This window comes from Coloeus monedula (assembly GCF_965178545.1).
Source record: "Coloeus monedula genome assembly, chromosome: 1".
Classification (NCBI taxonomy): Eukaryota; Metazoa; Chordata; class Aves; order Passeriformes; family Corvidae; genus Coloeus; species Coloeus monedula.
In genome coordinates this window covers 118,708,049-118,727,240 of record NC_138781.1, presented here as the reverse complement: position 1 = coordinate 118,727,240, position 19,192 = coordinate 118,708,049, and the positions used below count along the sequence as shown (strand labels likewise).

Genomic DNA, 19,192 nt, shown 5'->3' with positions numbered 1-19,192 from the left:
AATAAATGACACTGCAATCCTAAAGCGATATAGTTTAGCACATAAATGGCATATTGGGGGGGGGGGATCATTGTTTAAAGGACACAGTGTGAAAACCTGAAGCGATGTTTCAGTTGCATACATCTCTGTTAAAACTTTGCACAGGAATTAAATCTGAAGTATAAAATAGAGAATATCAGGCTGCTAAGATCACTCAGCTGAGTGCAGACAGGGGCTAAACCCAAACAAAATCCTTATCTGATTTCTCTGCAGATTCACCCAGGCCTGAAAAGAGAGAAACCAAATGCCCCATCCCAGGATGTGATGGCACAGGGCATGTGACTGGGCTGTACCCTCACCACCGCAGTCTCTCAGGCTGTCCACATAAAGTTAGAGTGCCACTAGAAAGTGAGTATCATCACTCTGCTGTCCAGAATAACAACTGGATCTGTCTCAGTATTGTGGGTAGTGTGTGCTTATGCTGGAGAAGAATCCCCTTTTTTCTGCGTGAGATTGCAGAATGAGACTGGGAAAGAAGCCATCACACCTTCTTTGCCCTCCAGCTCATAGTCACAGTCCTACTTCCCACACTTGTGCAGCTCAAGTGCTCCTCGGCAGCATCATTACAAACAGCAGCAGCATCCTCAGGTAGCCTGGGAAGAACAAGATCAGACAACCTGTCCCCACACTGCCAGCAGACCTGCATGCTGTAGTCCCATGAATCTTCAAGACGTTGCTTGCTCACACCTTTGCTGAGGCACAGACATCAGCTGCTTGTTTTGGAGCCATGGCCTCATTTGCCGCAATCGCACATGGAGGCTGCTGGTATTGATTGCCAACAGCTGAGAGGCCTGGGCATGCTTATGCCGAGATGTTTCCAGTGTCCCCCTTGCTGCTGAGCTCAAAAAGGTTATTTCCATCAGTACATCCCAGTGCTGGTCCACAGCAGGTCCCTCTCTTGCGACAGTATCACACTAACCCTTTTAAGACCAGTCTAGCCTGAATTTCCCTGCTTATTTCGAACTGTGCTGCTCTGATTACTTTGGCTTTTTGTGTATGTAATCCTGCAACATGATGCAATGAAATGCTGTATAATAAGCCAAAACTTAATGTGAAACTATCCGCTTAAACAACCTAGTTAGTCAGATTGTTCTTTGTGGTGGTATGCATAACAACAAATTAAAAGGATATTTGCACTTTACCAAAATCCTCTTCCTAAGTGTAGCTATCCCTTTTTTTAAATCTGGTACTAAACTGTATTTATGGAAACATCTGCTGAGTTAAGCAGGCTGCATTTGGAAGGCCTTAGCAACATTAACTTCCTAAAAAGTTAAAATTAACAAGTCCTTGTTAATTATCACACTTCCAATTAGATGTGCTCTGTCCTGATGGGGAAAAAAAAACCCCAGAGAATTTGGTTCCTTGCAGAACAAAGCCGTGGACTGAACAGTCAGCTTTTGTGAAACACTGTGCCCCAAAGATGCATATTGTTTAACATGGACGTACCTGTCAGTCTTAGCAAAGGTGATCCACATCCAAGGGCATGGGAAATGTACAGGCAAGAGGTGGTAATCACTACCAAGAGTGTAAGCTGCTGCTTGGAACCATGACCGATTGGCCCAAGGGAGTTTCAGCACAGCTCAAATGACCAGAAGGTGTAACAGTTCAAAGGGACATACTCAAAACATCTGACAAAACAGCCTTCCTGTGCTTGAGAGCTTTCCTTCCCTGGGACAGACAAGGACTGCAGCTCCACAGAACATGGACTGTGCGGCCCAGGGCTCCTCTATCAACTACCTTTTCCAGTGTTAGTGATGTATAAAGGGCTTCATGATTTAACATCTTTGCTGACTTCCACTTATGTTCTCTTAAAGTCCCTAGAAACAATTTTGTACATGTGGGAAGCCACATCACAGTAATATAGAAATAAGCTGGTTTATGCTGGAGGCACCATGGTCCCTGTGTTGACCTCTTCTTCTGTGATAAAAATGAGAAAGAATTAAGAATCTGAATTCAAAGGTTTATTTTTTTCAAGATGTGTGTTTTTAATTGATACACTTATTACCCACAGTTTTTTTATTTCTGTTTAGTTCTTGCCATGCATGAAAATGTTTTAAAGTGCCCCACCCCTGGATGCACTGGAAGAGGACATGTCAACAGCAATCGCAACACGCACCGAAGGTAGATCAGAAAAATTCCTGTCCACTTAAAACCTTACATGTACTCGTGAGTAAATTGATAGGCACATCTTGGAATTAGGTGCTATGTACTACACTGAAGAGTGTCTATGAACTGCAAGGGCAGCCTGTATTATTTATAACCAAATAATTGTGTTGAATTCTGTTATATAAAAAATGGCTGCTGGATTGAGGATGGCAAATTCCACTAGTATTTTCATAGATGAGATTTAAAGCTACAATTTCATCATGGTCCTCACATTGTAAAATCATCATGTACAAGGGGAAGGAATGAAAAAATGCATTATTATTGCTACAACTGGAAAACCCAGTGGAAACCAAAACCCATTCTTACTGCACCACTACATGTTAGTCCTTGACAGGAACTTCCAATCAAGGCACATTCCCTTTTAGCAAAACAGATAATTTTAAGTGGACTATTTGAAAATCTGTTTAAAAGCTCCACTTACTACCCTCAGGAATGCCATCTTCCTGCCTGGAACACTCCTGTCTGTTTAACTCGATGCCTGCAGGGAGAAAGTATAATTGAGAAAAGCCTTCCAGACAGGCAGCTGGGGAATCATAGCTGGACTGCAGGTGAGGCAGAGAGTCAACACACTCTGTCTCCAGCAAGGCATTGCTGTCAGCACAGCTCTTGTCAGTACTGCTTTCTGCTGGAAGCAGTATATTCCATCATAAAGCTTCTTGGGAAAGATAATGTCAATCTTACAAACAAACTTGGGACATAAGAATTTCAAAAACTACTTTCTTCATTGATCTGAATATTTGTGAGATTTTGGGTTTTTTTGTTTATTGCTTGATTTGTTATCGCATGAGTGCACCAAAATTAAGGTTTATCATACTGTGTTTTAATAATAAAGATAGTAAGTCTTTATCAGACATATGACAGTCTTGTCTACAAGAATATATATGGCACAAGCAGATATTTTTTCTTTGTGTTTCCTGTTTTAAATCCCCAGTCATCTTTGAGGCACATTGGCTGTATCATGAGCAATCCATGAATAGGATAAGAAAACGTTCTAATCTAATGAAACAAACAGGAAAATATAAGCTAGCACAACTTGAAATGACAGAATGTGTTCTTTGGTAACAGCCCCTCATATATCTCTGGGGTTTTTTCCCAAATTCACTTCCCTTTAAATCAGCAGGAGGCTTATATGCATGGTTTGGCTGATAAAGTAAATGACATTTGTCAAAAAATTTACTAGTGACTTGCCAGACACAAAACATCAAAGCTAAACTGTGGAAAACTCCTACATGATTCAGTTTCCAGATATATCACCTTAAATACATGCAGATTTCACAGTTTTGCATTAAGGATTGAAAAACACATGAATCTGGGCTAAAATGGCAGCAGTTTCCATAGATGTGCAGACCATCAGAGAAGTTCAAAGCCACTGGTTTCCACAGAAAAACAGCACACATCTCCTTTATTCAAGAATTAATTTCAATGTTTTTTTCTGTTCTTCACTTTTGCTTTTCTACAGCCTTTCTGGTTGTCCAATTGCTGCAGCTGAAAAGTTGGCAATGTCCCAGGAAAAGAACCAGCTCGAGTCTCCAAAAGCTGGGCAGTGCCATGATCAGACTCACAGGTAGGAGTCCTCACAAACCAGTCTCTCCAAAGTAATGATGCACAAACTCTGTGGATTGGTCCCCAGATCTTACACATTTAGGTTTCAGTGGTAACCCAGTTTTCCAAGATAAACCTCTGCAAAGACATCTGACTCTCAAAATAAACAATAATCTTTCTGTTGGTTCCTGTGCATGTGGCTGACATTAAAGACAAAAGATGTATCTTTGGATAAGCAGTCAAATATATCCTACTAAATCTTACTTCCACACAAGTAACCTGATCAGAACAATTCATAGAATTTCTTAATTCTTAGTTTATTGGTTTAATTACTTTAATTTTTTTTTATACGACATCAAAAAAGAGAAACACTTTTCATTGCAATTGTATTTTGTTTGAGTTATATGGACCCTACAGACATGCATAATTTGCACATCATTGGCACCATGACCATTGCAACCTATTATATTCAGGTCTATTTGGGGACACTTTAATTTGTGGATTATTGACATGATCAGCTCTAATGGTTCCTTCAGAGCCATTACAGAATATTATGTCCATGTGTCTGCCAACTGCACGTGCCTTAACTCTACATATGAAAAGTCCTTAGGAAATTACTAAAGACAAGTAGTTACTGAACATTAACTAAATGGAATAACACACCATACATCATTTGTTCCTCCCAAATAGCACAAGCAATTATTTCAGATCATCTTATATTATATTTATATCATACTCCACAGTAAAGTGAGAACAATACTGATCCAAAAAACTAAAAGCTAGAAAAAAATCCAGGCAATTTTTTAGAATGAAAGGAAGCACCATGCTACAGTGGTAATCTAGCAGTAAGTCAGTAACTTCCTTGTAAAAAGACCAAACTACAGCTAAAGAATGCTACATTTTTTAATGTCCTCATCTTTTAGTTTGTGAAGTAGTCAAAGTACTTTTTGACTACTAGTCAGCCACCATGTTTATTTCTTGTATACACCCACCAGTAAGTTTCATGTGATAATAGCACATTTTTAGATTATGAGATTCAACCATATCCTATTTTTAAGACAAGGTTATTTAAAGACATTATTGTCTTTCTCCTTCATTCTTTTCCTCCCCTCTGCAGGACAAATTTATCAAAGCAGCCTGAGGTATCTCAGTACAGTTACAGAACTTCACAGCCAGTCACCTCCTCCAGAGGCACCCTGGTGAAAGAACAGGAGAAGCTTGGGAAAGTTCCATTTGATTATGCCAGTTTTGATGCACAAGTCTTTGGCAAACGCACAACAGCACCTGTGTCACAAGGTCGAAAAACACCTCAGTTTCTTGAATGTAAGCTCAAAATCCAATTTTCTATTGATAAAGGGGCAAAAAGTCGATGACTTTTTTTCCTTTTTGCTTGTTCTGCTTTCAAACTTCTAGAATTCTAGAAAGGTCTGTAGAAACCATGTTTAATCACTTGTGTCTAGAATGTTAAATAGGATCACTAATTTGCAAAATATAGAATCTAAATATCATTACTACAAAGTTTACTTTTTTGATGCTTCCTTTGAAAGCAGTCATCAGTGGAAAAGAGGAGTAAAAAGGAATGCTTTATATTTTACCTGTTACCTTCTTCCTTTATAAAATTGCGATGTCTTTATGGAATAGATGAGGAGTTCCATGAAATGTGCTTGCACAAGATGTAATGAATTGTAGTACAAAGAAACCCAAGTTAGGTTTCAAAGGTACTTCAGGTACTATTTAGGTGAATCTATACAGGTATTATTCGTCCTAGATGAGCATGTGCCTCAGCTACATTAAGTCCAGGCCTGGACTGAATTTGTTTTGGTACCTCACGTTTCTGTACTAAATCATATTTATGGTGCAGACATAACCAATGCATTGAATTGTTATCAAGAGTCCTCTGCTTGCATCATTTACAGATTTGCTGAGGTACTACTCTGTACAAATGAGATACCACAGTGCGGACAGTGATGGTTTATTGCAGATGCTCTTCAGAATCTGCATGGGAAACGTCTGCTGTTGTATTGATCATTATAGAATGTTCTTTAGTTTAAAGAGACAAATAATTCTGTTGTCATGAGGGAAATGGAAAAGAAATGTTTCATTGCACCGAAATTGGGTTCAGAAGAAAATAGCTCCAGAACAATGTGATAAAAGATTCTTAAGTTAGCTTTTGTTTTGTTAATGACAAAAAGATTAGTCAAGGACAACAAAATAGGAAAACAAATTTTGTCCCACTTACCCCAACAAAGAAGAACATTCATAGTAAGGTGAACAGAAAAGCAGAAAATTTTGTTAACGAATAAATTCACACAGAAGTTAATTATAGTCTAATATACCTCTAATATTGTAAAATATTATATATATTTTATATATTTATAAAATTTGTATGTTTTTATATTTATTTGTGTATGCATCTGAGTACACAAAAACACACATATATGTTTGTAGGTATCTGTCTTTTGTGTATATATATAAAATACTCTATTTAAAATTGCAAATGAAAAGTAGATATTTATCTGACCTAGAAAATAGGCTTGCTTAAATGAAAGCAAATATATGCATTGCTGCCTTCTTGGGTGGCAGATTTTCCAATTTTGTTTCTAAAATTGAGTATTCCCTATTAACTGTCTCTTTGCACAGATGTATGTCTATTTCACAGGTTCATTTCAAGGAAAAAATGATTGAAATGTTTTTATACAAATGCAAATACACATATATGCAATTTATGTATGAAGTATATCAGAGCTGAAGTTTACAGCCTGTTGTTCTTGCAAAGATTGCAATGTGCAGCTATTATTTTAATGGAAGGTGAAAGTAAAAGAGCTGGTGAGTGATTTAACTATTCAGGTGTACAAAAGTTGGCAATAAGAAGCTGATGATGTAGTGATGGGTTCAGAGTCCTATGTAAATATATAGCCAGCCAAAAGCCCATCATTAGCCCTCTGTCGATTCTGCGCTTGCAAACTTGTTTTGTTAGCAAAATATATACACCCTTTACAGCCTGGGGGTTTTTTGTTGGTTTGTTGGTTGTTTTTTTATCTTTTAGGATAGGCAATGAAAAATGCACTTTCTGGTCTTTAAACACAATTTAAATTTCATTGTAGTAACTGATAAAATGTAGACTGTCTTGTTTGTGCTACAGTATTACAGCAGGGTAGATAAATCCCTTTTAATTTTCACTAGAGAAAGGGAGGACTGAATCATGAGGCTTTCATGTATCGCTCTACTCAGATGCCTCCAGTGTTTAGAGAAATGGAATGTAACATTCAGCTCCAGTCAAAGCACATAAACAAGCATTTCTTTTAGAGCATCCCAAGTTTCAGGGAAGATGAGTCCTCCTATGCCTTGTGTAGCTCTTAGCATTAAAAAGCACTCAGCCAAAGCCCTACATCCAAAGGGATCCAGAGCCTTGGGGCTCAGATCTTTAGGGAGCGAGCAGATGGCCGTACACAGAAATGTTCTTGATGTATCTGGGTGTAGGCTGAGAAATTGGATTTTGCTTAGTTTATCTTTGTAGGACACTGTGAGGGCTGCAGACAAAAGAAGTGATTATTGCTTCCTTAGAGCTGAAATCATGGTGTTGTCTTCTCCCTGCAACACTTTATCCCATCTCAAGCTCCAAAATCCAGAAGAGAGAGCAGAGTTCTCTCTAACAGCTTTAGAATAAATGCTGCTGATGAAGAAGAAAACAAAGAACCACAAACACCGCTTTTGTCTGTGAAAGTGCTTTTCTGTTCACCTGTTTGTATTTCATTCTCAACTGACCTTACTGTGCCTAATAAATCTGTGTATTATTCCAAATATAGCCAAAAAAAAGACTGTAAACCAAGATCATATGAATGTTCATTGCCATTTTTTTTTTAATTGACTAAAGGATAGACTTAAATTTCTAAATATTTCCACAAAATCAGTACTGAATGTTCCTTACAGGTAATGTCTTTATCTGTTTGCTCTGCTTCATTCAAGAGCCTGGTTTTGTGCTCCTTAGTCACATAAGCAAAGCTATTTAAATAACAGACTTATTTATCTAAGTAGGGTAAGCAGTGCTGTTTTAGCTAAGACTGGACAAGTCACTGTTGGTTTTTTGCACAACAGAGCTCCAAGAGGAAGCCTTTATAAGAATACATTTATGATTGCATTTGCCCACTGGAGTGGTCAAACCACGATGGGTAACACATTAATGCGTGTTCAGTCTTTCCTTGGACATCATTGCTTTCAATGCCTGGGTTAAGGATAAGTAAAAGATGAGTAAAAATCTCAGAAGGTTTGTTGACAGATGTGTATTTCTCAAGGAAAAATTAAATTATTGTGTTTCTGAAGCCATTTTTACTGTAAGCCCTTACTGGCAATAGGAAATGGATTGTTTTAAATGTAATCTTTGAATATTTTTTATGTATGAAATTGTAGTCTGAGAAGCAAAACTATTTAATGGGAAAAATTTCATACATGCAATTGCTAATCAAATCTCTCTTCAACAGCAAAGCATTTTTCAAATCCAGTGAAATTTTCTAATCGACTGCCTAGTGCTAGCGCCCACACACAGAGCCCTTGCCATGCCAACTCTTATAGCTACGGTCAATGTAGTGAAGACACCCACATAGCAGCAGCTGCTGCTATCCTGAACCTTTCCACCCGCTGCAGGGAAGCAGCAGAGATCCTCTCCAACAAACCACAGAGTCTGTCTGCCAAGGTAGGGTAGTCCAAGAACCTGGAGGGTGTGCTAGCTACTGAACTGTGCGAATAAACTGTCTTTCATGTTAGTGACTGCATTAAATCCCCCAAAAGAAGGCTTCTGTTTGCATGCTCTTTTGAAGAGAGGCAGAGAAAGGAAACAGTAATGTAGTGACCAGTTCTGATAAAACTAAATAAATAGTAGGAATTATGTTGTTAATTCTTTTCATAATTGAGCTCTAATTACAAGGGGGGAGTTTTCTGGGAGGAAAAAAGATAAAGGTTATTTGAAATCCAGCAACAATCTGTGGTGGATAATGAGTAAGATCTGTTTTAAGAGGGAATTTTTCCCCCTCTGAAACCTGTCATTAGGGATCATTTTGGAGACTGATTAAAAAAAAAAAAATAAAAATAGTATGATTAATCAAGGTGATATTTTGCTAGCAATGGAACAGAACTACCTATGGAGTCTGTTGTGTTTGGAGCTCCTAACAGTTCGGCAAGGTGGAGGGGGGGGGAATAACAACTGACTTTGGTAAAATTCCCCTTTCTGCTGGCATGAGTAGAGAATCAGGCCCACTGCGTTTGCAGATAGATAATTTGGGCAAGTCTGTCATAATGGAAAGCTGCCTAATTTTGTAGATGTTTGTGTGGCTTTCGTGTTTTGGTTTCTGCTCTGCGTTTCCTCACAGATCTTTATGAGTTACAAATGGTGCTGTGTGAGCTATGAGCCTTATTTTCTGTGCCATTACATAGTATTATAATTCTGATGAAAATAGACAAGATTTTCTTCTGATGACAATGGTGTGGGAGCACTGTTTATTATTTGCATTAAAGTCACACATGTTCCACTGCAATGAAACTTTTGAAAGCTCTCTGTAGATGAGAGGGAGTCATTACAAGAACCTGAGGAGAAATCACTGGGGAGAGAAAAGAGGTGTGTTTGTCAAAACACAGCATAGCAGGTGTGCTTCTGCTGTGGGACTCTGACTCGTGATGTTTGCCCCAAAAGACAGATGACTATTTTTTCTGCAAGTCAGTGTCACTCTACCTTATCTCTCCCTTATCTGAACCTCACAAGGCTCTGTCTGGCTAGAGGTGGCTTCCACAGCTGTTGATCTACATTTTGGTTGAGTGTTCATTCACCATTGCTAGGAGGTTAGCTATTATTTTTTGAGTGGAACCATTAATTTTGCCACCAGCATAACACCTTGTTAGATATTCTGAGCCTTGTGCCTTTGCAGAGTGGTATCCCCTACTTTGCTGCTTTTGCTTTCTACTCCTGTGGGAAGTTTTGGACATTAAAATCAATGTTGGGAAATGATACAGGGTAAACATTTTAGAGTATGTCCACATGCATTCCCTGTAACTCAGACATTATATGTTCCAAAGATTGCTCATAGAACCTTTCCTAATGACAGATCAATCCTTGATATCTGCTGCAAAAAACCTCCTTCCATCAGTCTTGAACAAAGACTTCTTCTAGTAGGGAAATGGAAACCGATGCCAATGATTGGATTAAATTGCAGCAGCAGCCTTTGGCTGACCTCAGCAATAGACCTTTGTTGCCAGAGAAGAGCAGTAAAGGGACCAGACATAACCCAAAGATTTTCTCCTGTGTACCTGCTTCACAGTTGCCAAATCATGGGGAAGGATTGAATGGAAGTGAACTGAATAGTAATGGTACAGAGGGGCACTTGGGGCACATAGCTTACTCCTTTTTCACAGCCAGGAATCCAGCCTAAAAGAAAATCACCTGCCTACCTTGCTATCTGCCTGCCTCCACTTCTGCCAGACTTTCTGGAGGGCATACTGATACAAAACATCTGACAGAAGAATCAGAATTAGCTTCTGGCCAGAACACAGACAAGTAAGCCCCAAACAGATTTGGTGTCCAAAAGTACACAAAACATATTTTTATTTGGTTTTGGATATTTATTACTTTGATCATACAGGATTCAAACCAAAAAAATTGTGGAATTAAGTTGCCAGACTCTCTTCAATTCTTTCTAATTTTAAAATATGAAACAATAAAATAAGGCTAATTTAAAAGAGACTACTAACTATTTATCAGTTTTTCTGATTTGTTCTGTGGCTGGTCGTGGTAACAAATTTAATGCTTAATTGCTAGAATATCTTACAAAGTTTTAGATTATAAAAATTGCCCTCTTGAGGCTTTATCTGTATTTGAACTCAAATAATGCGATAGATTACTACAGAGTTAATGATTTCCTTTTTCTACTCAGCAGCACACACATTCAACAGGTTTGAAAATACCTGTGTGGAGTGGCTGTATTCAGAGCCCCACATTATCAAGCATCTCAGCCCTGCCCCTTGACACATCCTTTTGTTCCTTTTTCTAAGAAAACCTAATTAGCCTGGTCCATACTTTAGCAGATCAAAGCTCCTGACAGGTAAAGGTGTTTGCTCTTCCCTGAGCATCAGGTAGCCTCCCGGCAATTCAAGCCTTGGTTCTTTACAGATGGGAGACTGTGTGGTGATAGAGTAAGGATATGTGAGACTGCAGAGGACTTCCTAGGCTTGCTGGAAATACTTTGCCAGTAGTACACTTGTCAGAGATGTAAAAATATTGTGCTTCCAAGTTTTAAAGGCAGAACTTAAAGTTCAAACATTTCAAGTAAGTGGCATTTTCATGTATTTGCTCAAGGCATGCATATGTTGCCTTGCTTAAACAAGTGGGGAAAACAACAAAATGCTTTTTAGCACAACTGTGTTCCCAAGCATTTTTTTTTCTTTCTGCCTTTTAAATTTTATTTCTTGCCCCCCAAAGCATTTTCCCTCTCTTAGGAAGAGTTGGATGGTTTACCCTGAATATTCACCACTTCCCTGTATATACAGATAACACTTAAATGAAAAAGTAAACGTATTTTATAAAATAGTTCCAAATTTCAATAATTTAATGGACATTCAAATATGTATCTCTCATTCTCTGCATATCAGTTCAAAAGGGAGAGTCCAAGACAACAAAAGAGAAAGACAAGTGCAGCAAGGATAGAGAAGTCATATTATACATTAACAGTACCACTGGTAAGAAAAACTTCCAAAGAGACCTACTGCACAAGGTCTGACAAAAATCCCAGGTTTAAAAATGTTAATTTAAAAGTTAAGCCATTAAAAGAATAAATTTATTTTAAATGAGCAGTCAAATGAATCTTAAACCTTCTCTATGAATTATCTATCAGTTGCATACAAAATACTAAGATCATCACATACTTTGATGATATAGTTTTCAAAAATAATTAATACCACATTAATGTTGTACCATCTGAGCCATTCAGCCTGGGACTGCAGTAAAATCTTCCCTTGAATATAATCCCAACCAGCCAATTCTCATGCAGTCAGTACCCCAAGCCAGTCTCCTGTTTGAATTTGATTTACAGTTTATGCAGCTCCATTCAGCTCCCATTGAAGTCACCAGAAGGGTTCCCCTAGGAGGCTTAGCCTGCAGTTTCTATCTGTGTAAGAATCCACATCATCATAACTTCCAGGGATCTCCCCTGTTTACAGCCCTCACCACACACGTCTCAGTGAGGTAGCTGCAAGCAATAGTTTATCTGTATCCTCATCACTACTGCTTGCCAAACATTTTGTTGAATGTTTTGGTGTTTTTCCCACCTGTTTAGACAAAATGGCATATGCACACTATGCCTTGAAAGAAAACAAAAAACCAAACAAAAAAAATCACACTTGATAAAAATGTTTAAAGTTCAAATTCTGGTTTTGAACAAAACTATGTCATCTCTCCGTTCTTGGATATTGATGATGGTGAAAATTACATCTATTGTTTAAAAAATGTAGTTAGTGCTCAACATGTTTGTCAGGCAGTACTTTACTACAAATACCTTAAAGCCTAAATACAGGATGAAAAATCATCCAAGCGTATCACTAGGTACCATCCTATAATACTGCTGTGCATATTGCTCTCTGAGTACCTTCTTGGCTAGCTTTTTTTAATTTATGAACAGCTCTGGGCTTAAATTGTGACTCCATTTTTGTTTCAGATGATGTTGGGCTGTTACAAGTTTTCTCATTTTGATCCAAATTAATATTTTAATTTTCTGCAGAAGTACTCAATTGTTTAAATCCAAGTGTGAAGAATGGAGGATGAGGTGCCTGTGTTTTTGTTGGCTAGGAATAGAAAAGATTGTACTCTTTTGGATGGACTTGCTTTAAGAATATTTTTCATACACACGGCAAGATATGAGTCTCATTTACTCCCAGTACCAGAACTTCTGAGCTCTTTTGAGCTTTCCAAACCAGACTGAACTGCTACGGGGAATGCAAAATCATTGATCATGTTGTTTCTTTGGACTTGCTTAGCCTTAAGTTCCATGGCTGATGCCAACCAAGGAATACATGAATTCCCTTATATGTCATGACACAATCTCCCTGATGTCACAGGTTTGAAATAGGATCCATGCAGACACAATAATTTACTGTTTCTGATCCAGCTGGGATAAAGCTTAACTTGTAATCATTACTGGAGACACACTGGAGAGTATTAAATATTGTGAGGGATCAGATGGACCAAAAGCATATGAAAAAATGCAGGAGAAATTTGGCACAAAAAGCTAACATCCTTTATTGTCCTAGCTGTTGTAATTCAATTCTAAGGACAAGACCTAATTAAGTACTAGAAAATATTCCCGAATATTTATGTCATAAGATAAAGGGGGTTGAAAAAGATTGACTTTATGGTACAACACAGTTGGAGACTATACAGACCAGCTTTTTTTGGTTTATGTATTTATATTAGTCTTCATTTTTGGTAATAAAGTACTATTTGTACCTTGTCTTTTCACTGAATAGCTACTGGCATAAAGAAAATGTGATCCTATCACTTTTCTTTCATTTTTTATTCTGGAATCCTTTTCCAGCTGCTTGTAAAACATGGAGGGGGGGGATTAGACTGTCACTGATGAGGTAGTAGGTAAGAAGCAACTTGAATTTAATTGCTGTGTGTATCCTCTCATGCTCATTGATTTTTCTTCATTGCTTCAGTGGATATTTTCCTGGTTTACACCAGTGTAAATGTAAATGTGAGTAAGATCAAAATCAGGCTGCAAAGATTTACACAGCTTAAAACAAATATAAGTTAGGAAATAAAAAGATACATTTGCATCTTTGTTTTGTTTACAGTTTTAAGGAATAATCTGAACAGTTTACATTGTTTTGGTGGCTATATTTTAAATATGTCATGATAAATGGATAAATATAGGCCTGTTCACACATGCACTAGAGTCAACAGTAATAAGATCTTGCCTTCAATGAGGAGAACGCAGCCTTTACAAGCCTGAGCTAAGCGTAGTAAGTGCCATTTTCTGTCAGCATGTCAGAGCACTACTCTAGCATTTTTTCCCATTTGCCATTTTTGCCTTTTTAGTTCCATTTTATAATTAATGTAAAAATAAATGCGGTAAAGCAAGCAAAGGAGACATATTGAGAGGAGGGTGGGATCAGAGTAGGAATGCAAACTGGAGCAATAACTCTGACTTCCCTCTTTTCGCTCTGCCATTTGGAGTTTGCTAGAAAGGCACCAAAGCAATACCTCTTTTATACCATTCTGAATAAAAAGCCATGCTGTAAACGTGGGATCCATCCTGCAATGAGTAAAGGGGGATATTTTTCTCCATGACTTTATTTAATTGTTGTGTGCATCTGTGAGCTCACTTAAACCCCATCTGCATGCTACTTCACAAACACACAACCCAGCCTTCCCTGATCAGAATTAGGTACGTGTTGGACAACCCAACTTCTACATGATTTCAGGCAAGTGTTGAGAAAGCTTTAAATATTTGTGTTGGTTAATTTTCTGCTTATTATTCAGAGCTCCTTGTGGAGGCTACTGCTATCTCTTTCTCAGAGAAAATGATTTTCTGATATTATTCTATGTCAAGTTGCATTGAGAAGGGGACCTTGATTGTTTTTGGTCCTTTTTGTGGTTGCTGTTGCCTTCTGAGTAGTTGATATTTTGTCAGTGACAGAGAATCTGCACTATTTATGGGTTTTGCACTATAAAACTACCGCAGCCCAGTCACATGGCTTCCTTTCCTAAGCCATCTGTCACAGAGGTCTGGAATTTTATGTGAATGTTGGTTGTGCAGACTTAACCCAAGTTTTTTTATTATGAAAAATGTCAGCAACTACAATGTTTAGCATTTTACTTTACATTGGTCATTAAACTTGATTACTGTAGCTCTGTTTCATTGCTATAGTTACATATCAACTATGAAGCCAAAAAACACTGGGGCGATCATGGCAGAGTTATATTGTCAGATCCTGGAGTGTGTGCTTGGCACTGATATAGTTAATATCTTGGATTTTTCTAACTAAGGTTTATTAATGTTGGTATAAAAATGTATTTGATATTATACAGATGGCATAAGATGCTGTGGTTACTAAGTTATTATCCAGGATAAGCTGCACTGTCAAATTCAGGGCTTAAAACTATCACAGGAGATTAAACTATTTACTAAAAAGGGGCAGAAAGATATAACCAAAGCGTCTTAGTATGAACATATTAGAAGTGTATTTACTTCCCATAAATATAATAAAACATCTCTCTCTTTTAAGCTGTATGATTGAAAATGTGAACTTAGCTATGTGGGAGAAGCAAACATAAGAGGTGCCTGAGTTTCTGAACCAGAGACAAGCAGATGGCTTGGTGGTGCTTCAGTCTAGGTGGGCATCTGTGTTAGGCTCATGGATGCAAAAGGGAACTATGCTGGCTGAGTGAAGAGAGGTTGTCAGGCCCTAAATTGTCATCTTCTACCAATATTTTCCTTCTTATTCAGAAGATTTAATGAATCACATTTTACCTTTAAATGAGACATCACTGGCAGTGGTAGAAGACAAGGCTGCATGAAGGAAGCTCAGTCCAACCAGGATGGCCATGCCACACTTTCAGCACAGGGGAAGAACTCCCTGTTTCACCACAACTCTTCTTAAGATCCTCCAAAGAGGATAAGTTTCATTGCCCTATCATTAACAATTAAATGGGTGACTAACCATCCAACTCCAGCAATATTTAATGGGAAGAAAGACAAAGGGGCTCATTCTGCCAGTGTCTTCCTGAGGAAGAGGTCTAAGAAAGACAGAAAAACTTGCCCACTGGACATACCCATCTCTTTTCTGTTTACAACACAACATCTAGGTGATTCACTTACACTGTGAGTTTCCTATTATATTACTCAAGGTAGGAAATCTTGTTTTATACAACTGTTTCCTACAGTTACACAACACCAAACACATCTACCCCAAATTCCCAAGTGTTATCCAGTCTTTGTGGTGATGCAAATTAAAAATAAAAGTGATGAAAATAACAGGAAGACAATGAGCAGTGTTAATTACAGTATTCTTGGTGTAGATCTCTGACATTGCTATTTATCTCCATAGTCTTTGAATATTCTCCACTTTACTCAGGGCAACTACTGAATAGTCCTCTAGAAGCCACCTTTCATCTCTTCCCCCTACTTGACTTCAGTAAATGTTGGCAATTGCAAGGATTAGTCTTTGATTCATGCCTATACAGAAAATATGTCAATATTCAGCGTAGCATATCGAGCACGAGGGAGAAGTTGTTGCTTACACTAATAAGTTGTACTTTCATCAGCTTTTTATCATTGCAAGAAGAGGAGTTTGTCCTCTTTTTCTGTGATCAAACAGCATAAGACAACACAGTAAAGTTTCCTTCCTTTGTTCCTGTACAGCCAAGCAGCATTTGCCACTTTTTGTGAGCAGGAGAGCTTCTCCCAGACTGGAAGGAGAGGTTGAGTCTCTCCCCAGTCTGCACACACCTCTGCAATTAGAGGCTGCTCTTTGCTGTTATTCCCAGGAAGAAAAGGCTTTGTTAACTCAGGCAGAATGTCTGCATCAGGGAGAACCTCCTCAAGATCCTTCTGTAGCTCTCAGTCTAGTGGTGTCAGTGCAGACTTGTGCCTTAGTGGCCTAGTCAACTTATGATAAGGGCAGTTTGTTATTCCAAGTGATGTAGAAAACCCTAGTGAAAATTTCTCCCACTGTGCTACTTTTAGATGTATTTCTTTCCCCCTCCTTCTCCTCCCCCATGATGCAGATGTTATAATGTTTCCAGGGTGTGGGGGGAAGGGAGGATATGTGATAGTAATGCTGTGGGATGACCTAAACAATGCATTAATGCTTTTAACTGTGAATTGGGGTCATAGTTCTCTGTAAGAGTGAAAAGATCAAGAAGATTTAAAGCTAAACTTTGTTTAAATAAAACTAGATTTAGGGTGTATAGGTTATGGTTTAGAGGCATCTTATTTAAATTCCACTTACTATGTTTAAGCTGAGATGCAGGGATACCATTACTGAGGCTACTCTTAAGTCTGCCTAAGACTTGGACATTAACTGACATAAATCGAAAAGCTGGGTTTAGATTCAGATAAATTTAAATAAAAGCGTGCATTTATATTTATCCTTTAAAAGCACCACATGGTTATTTTACAGCCTTACCATGTCCATATCTAAACGTGTCTCTATTTCCTGTTGCATGTCAGGGAGCTGAGATAGAAGTGGATGAAAATGGCACTCTGGATTTGAGCATGAAAAAGAATCGAAGCCAAGACAAAGTTATGCCTCTCACTTCTTCCAGCACAGCACTTCCCACTCCTTCCTCTTCTCCTTTCAAAGCAAGCAGCATCCTAGTAAATGCAGCCTTCTACCAGGCACTTTGTGAACAGGAAGGCTGGGATACACCAATCAACTACAGCAAGACCCATGGCAGGAAAGAAGAAGAAAAAGAGGTATTTTTTCAGTTTCTGAGTGACTTTTTCCCTTGCATGAGAGACCATATAATAGTCTTTGGGATCACCTAGTGCAGTTTAAAGGGAATCAGTTTCCACAGGTAGATGCTTGTGAACATTGAGCTGGTTTTAATGGTCTCTTGGATGTGATATAAGAAAAACCCATTACTCACTTTGAAAAATCTTGCTTTCAGAGCCTACTTGTTAATGTCTGTAAGTCTCTAAGATAAGGGAAACAAAGTTATCCATCATTAGAGACTGCTTTTTAAATTTTGTTCCTAATGGCTCAGTCCTGTAACACAGACACCCAAATGGACTAGCAATCACCAGGAAAAAAAGAAAAACAAAGCAAAAAATAACCCCAACAAATAAAATCAAACTAAGACAATTCTTTCATGCTGAAACTAAAAGCAATTTTTCCATACCATCTCTTCAGATAGAAAATAGATATCGTCTAGATAACTTGCTATGTAAGCATTTAAACACATGCTTAAAACCTTGCCTGTAATATTCTTTCATTGGAAAACTTTTTATTTTATATACTGAAAGAAATTTCCACCAGTGAGTCTTAGATCTCCAGCTTGCAACTTCTGCAACCAGTCTTCTAGAGTGTCACTTCCAACTCAGTAATTGTCTTGATTCTGGTTTTGTTTCGGTTTTGCTCTTTCATGTCTGCTCTTGACAACAAGGCAGCATAGTCTACTATGGCCTTTCCTTCTTATTCTTCTACTTTGCCAGCAACTTTGATTTTATTTTTTTCTCTTGAGCCTGACTTTCAGAATATGGACTGCTTTCGTTTTTCTTAAAATCAGGAAGGGACCAACAGATCTTTAAAAGGCTGATTAGATAAAAGCTTATGTTACAGCTTTCAGAAACAGACTAAAAGATGCCCCAGTTGGACAGTTTTATACAATTAACTCCCTGTTTGTTTTTATATATCAAATAATAGAATTTGATCATTATATTTATTATGAAATTAACTTTTTTTTCAAATATCAAATCTGACACTTCAAGAAGACATAGATGGGGTAAAGCTATTTATGACTGGGGTTAGAGGATCCAGGCCTCCAATTCAAAAACCACCTGGAATTAAAAGATAATTCAGTTGTGTAAGGAAAAAACACTGTCAACACTGGGTAGTCTGTTGCAATGTGTCCACCGAAAAAGCTTGCATTTCTTGGAGGCTGGTTTGTCTTGAACCCTTTGCAGTCTCCTCTTTGGGGCTAATGATGGTCCTTACCTCACCAATGACAGAACAATTCGTGTACCAGGGTTTTGGAGTGGGTTTGACATGAGGCTGAGGGCTCAGGCCCTTCCCCATTAATGCTGCACGATGAGCAAGCATATCCAGCTTTGAGAGGACTGCCTTGCTGCTGAGATCAAGAGGTGCCACAGACCTGTCAGGGGACCTGTCATGTCACTCCTCCTCCCTGCTGCCATCACAGCTCAGCAAAAAAGCCAAGACAGGAGCACCTCCACATCTCCCCCAATCCCTGCCTGACTTTCACAAGGCTCTGATGGGTGTCTGGATGTTTCCCTGTCCCTTTCCAGCACAGGGAGTTTGAGGCAACTAAACTACCCAACAGGACATAATGGTCCAATGCACTCAGGTGCTGGTGCCCCTTGCACTCGGTGCTTTGACACTGTGCATTTCATCCCTCATCGAGGATCTGGCCCCAGATCTCTGCTGTGAGATTTTGCCATCCCAGGGAGCCTTGATATGTCCAGTGATGTCAGGGCCAGAGGCTCTGTTTTCAAAATCAAAGACTGGCAGTTATCCCTATGCAAAGAAAATGACTGATTATATCTATTTCTAATTCATTGTTATCTGGTTCATATGCACAACAGTTGCTTAATTTTGGTGGTAATTTCCAGAAAATATTGTGTCTCTCTCTCTCAGCAAAATAGCCTGTCCAGATGCCCCCTTAAAAAAAAAAAAATCTGAATTTGGAAAAAGCTCAAAATCTCTCCAAAAGGAAAGCGCTGAG

The 19,192-nt window shown here is 38.4% G+C and overlaps 1 protein-coding gene across 2 annotated transcripts in view; it reads left to right on the top strand.

The window, feature by feature from the left end:
• Positions 1-19,192, top strand: part of ST18 (ST18 C2H2C-type zinc finger transcription factor) — a gene marked incomplete at both ends in the record, with an annotated part of 166,211 nt that overhangs the window by 125,612 nt on the left and 21,407 nt on the right. For both annotated transcript variants that reach the window (XM_082279424.1, XM_082279423.1), the window contains 6 exons: positions 253-387; positions 2,070-2,160; positions 3,665-3,769; positions 4,865-5,070; positions 8,226-8,437; positions 16,959-17,204. In XM_082279424.1, the coding sequence (XP_082135550.1) occupies positions 253-387; positions 2,070-2,160; positions 3,665-3,769; positions 4,865-5,070; positions 8,226-8,437; positions 16,959-17,204 (995 nt within the window). The remainder of the gene's footprint in view (positions 1-252; positions 388-2,069; positions 2,161-3,664; positions 3,770-4,864; positions 5,071-8,225; positions 8,438-16,958; positions 17,205-19,192) is intronic.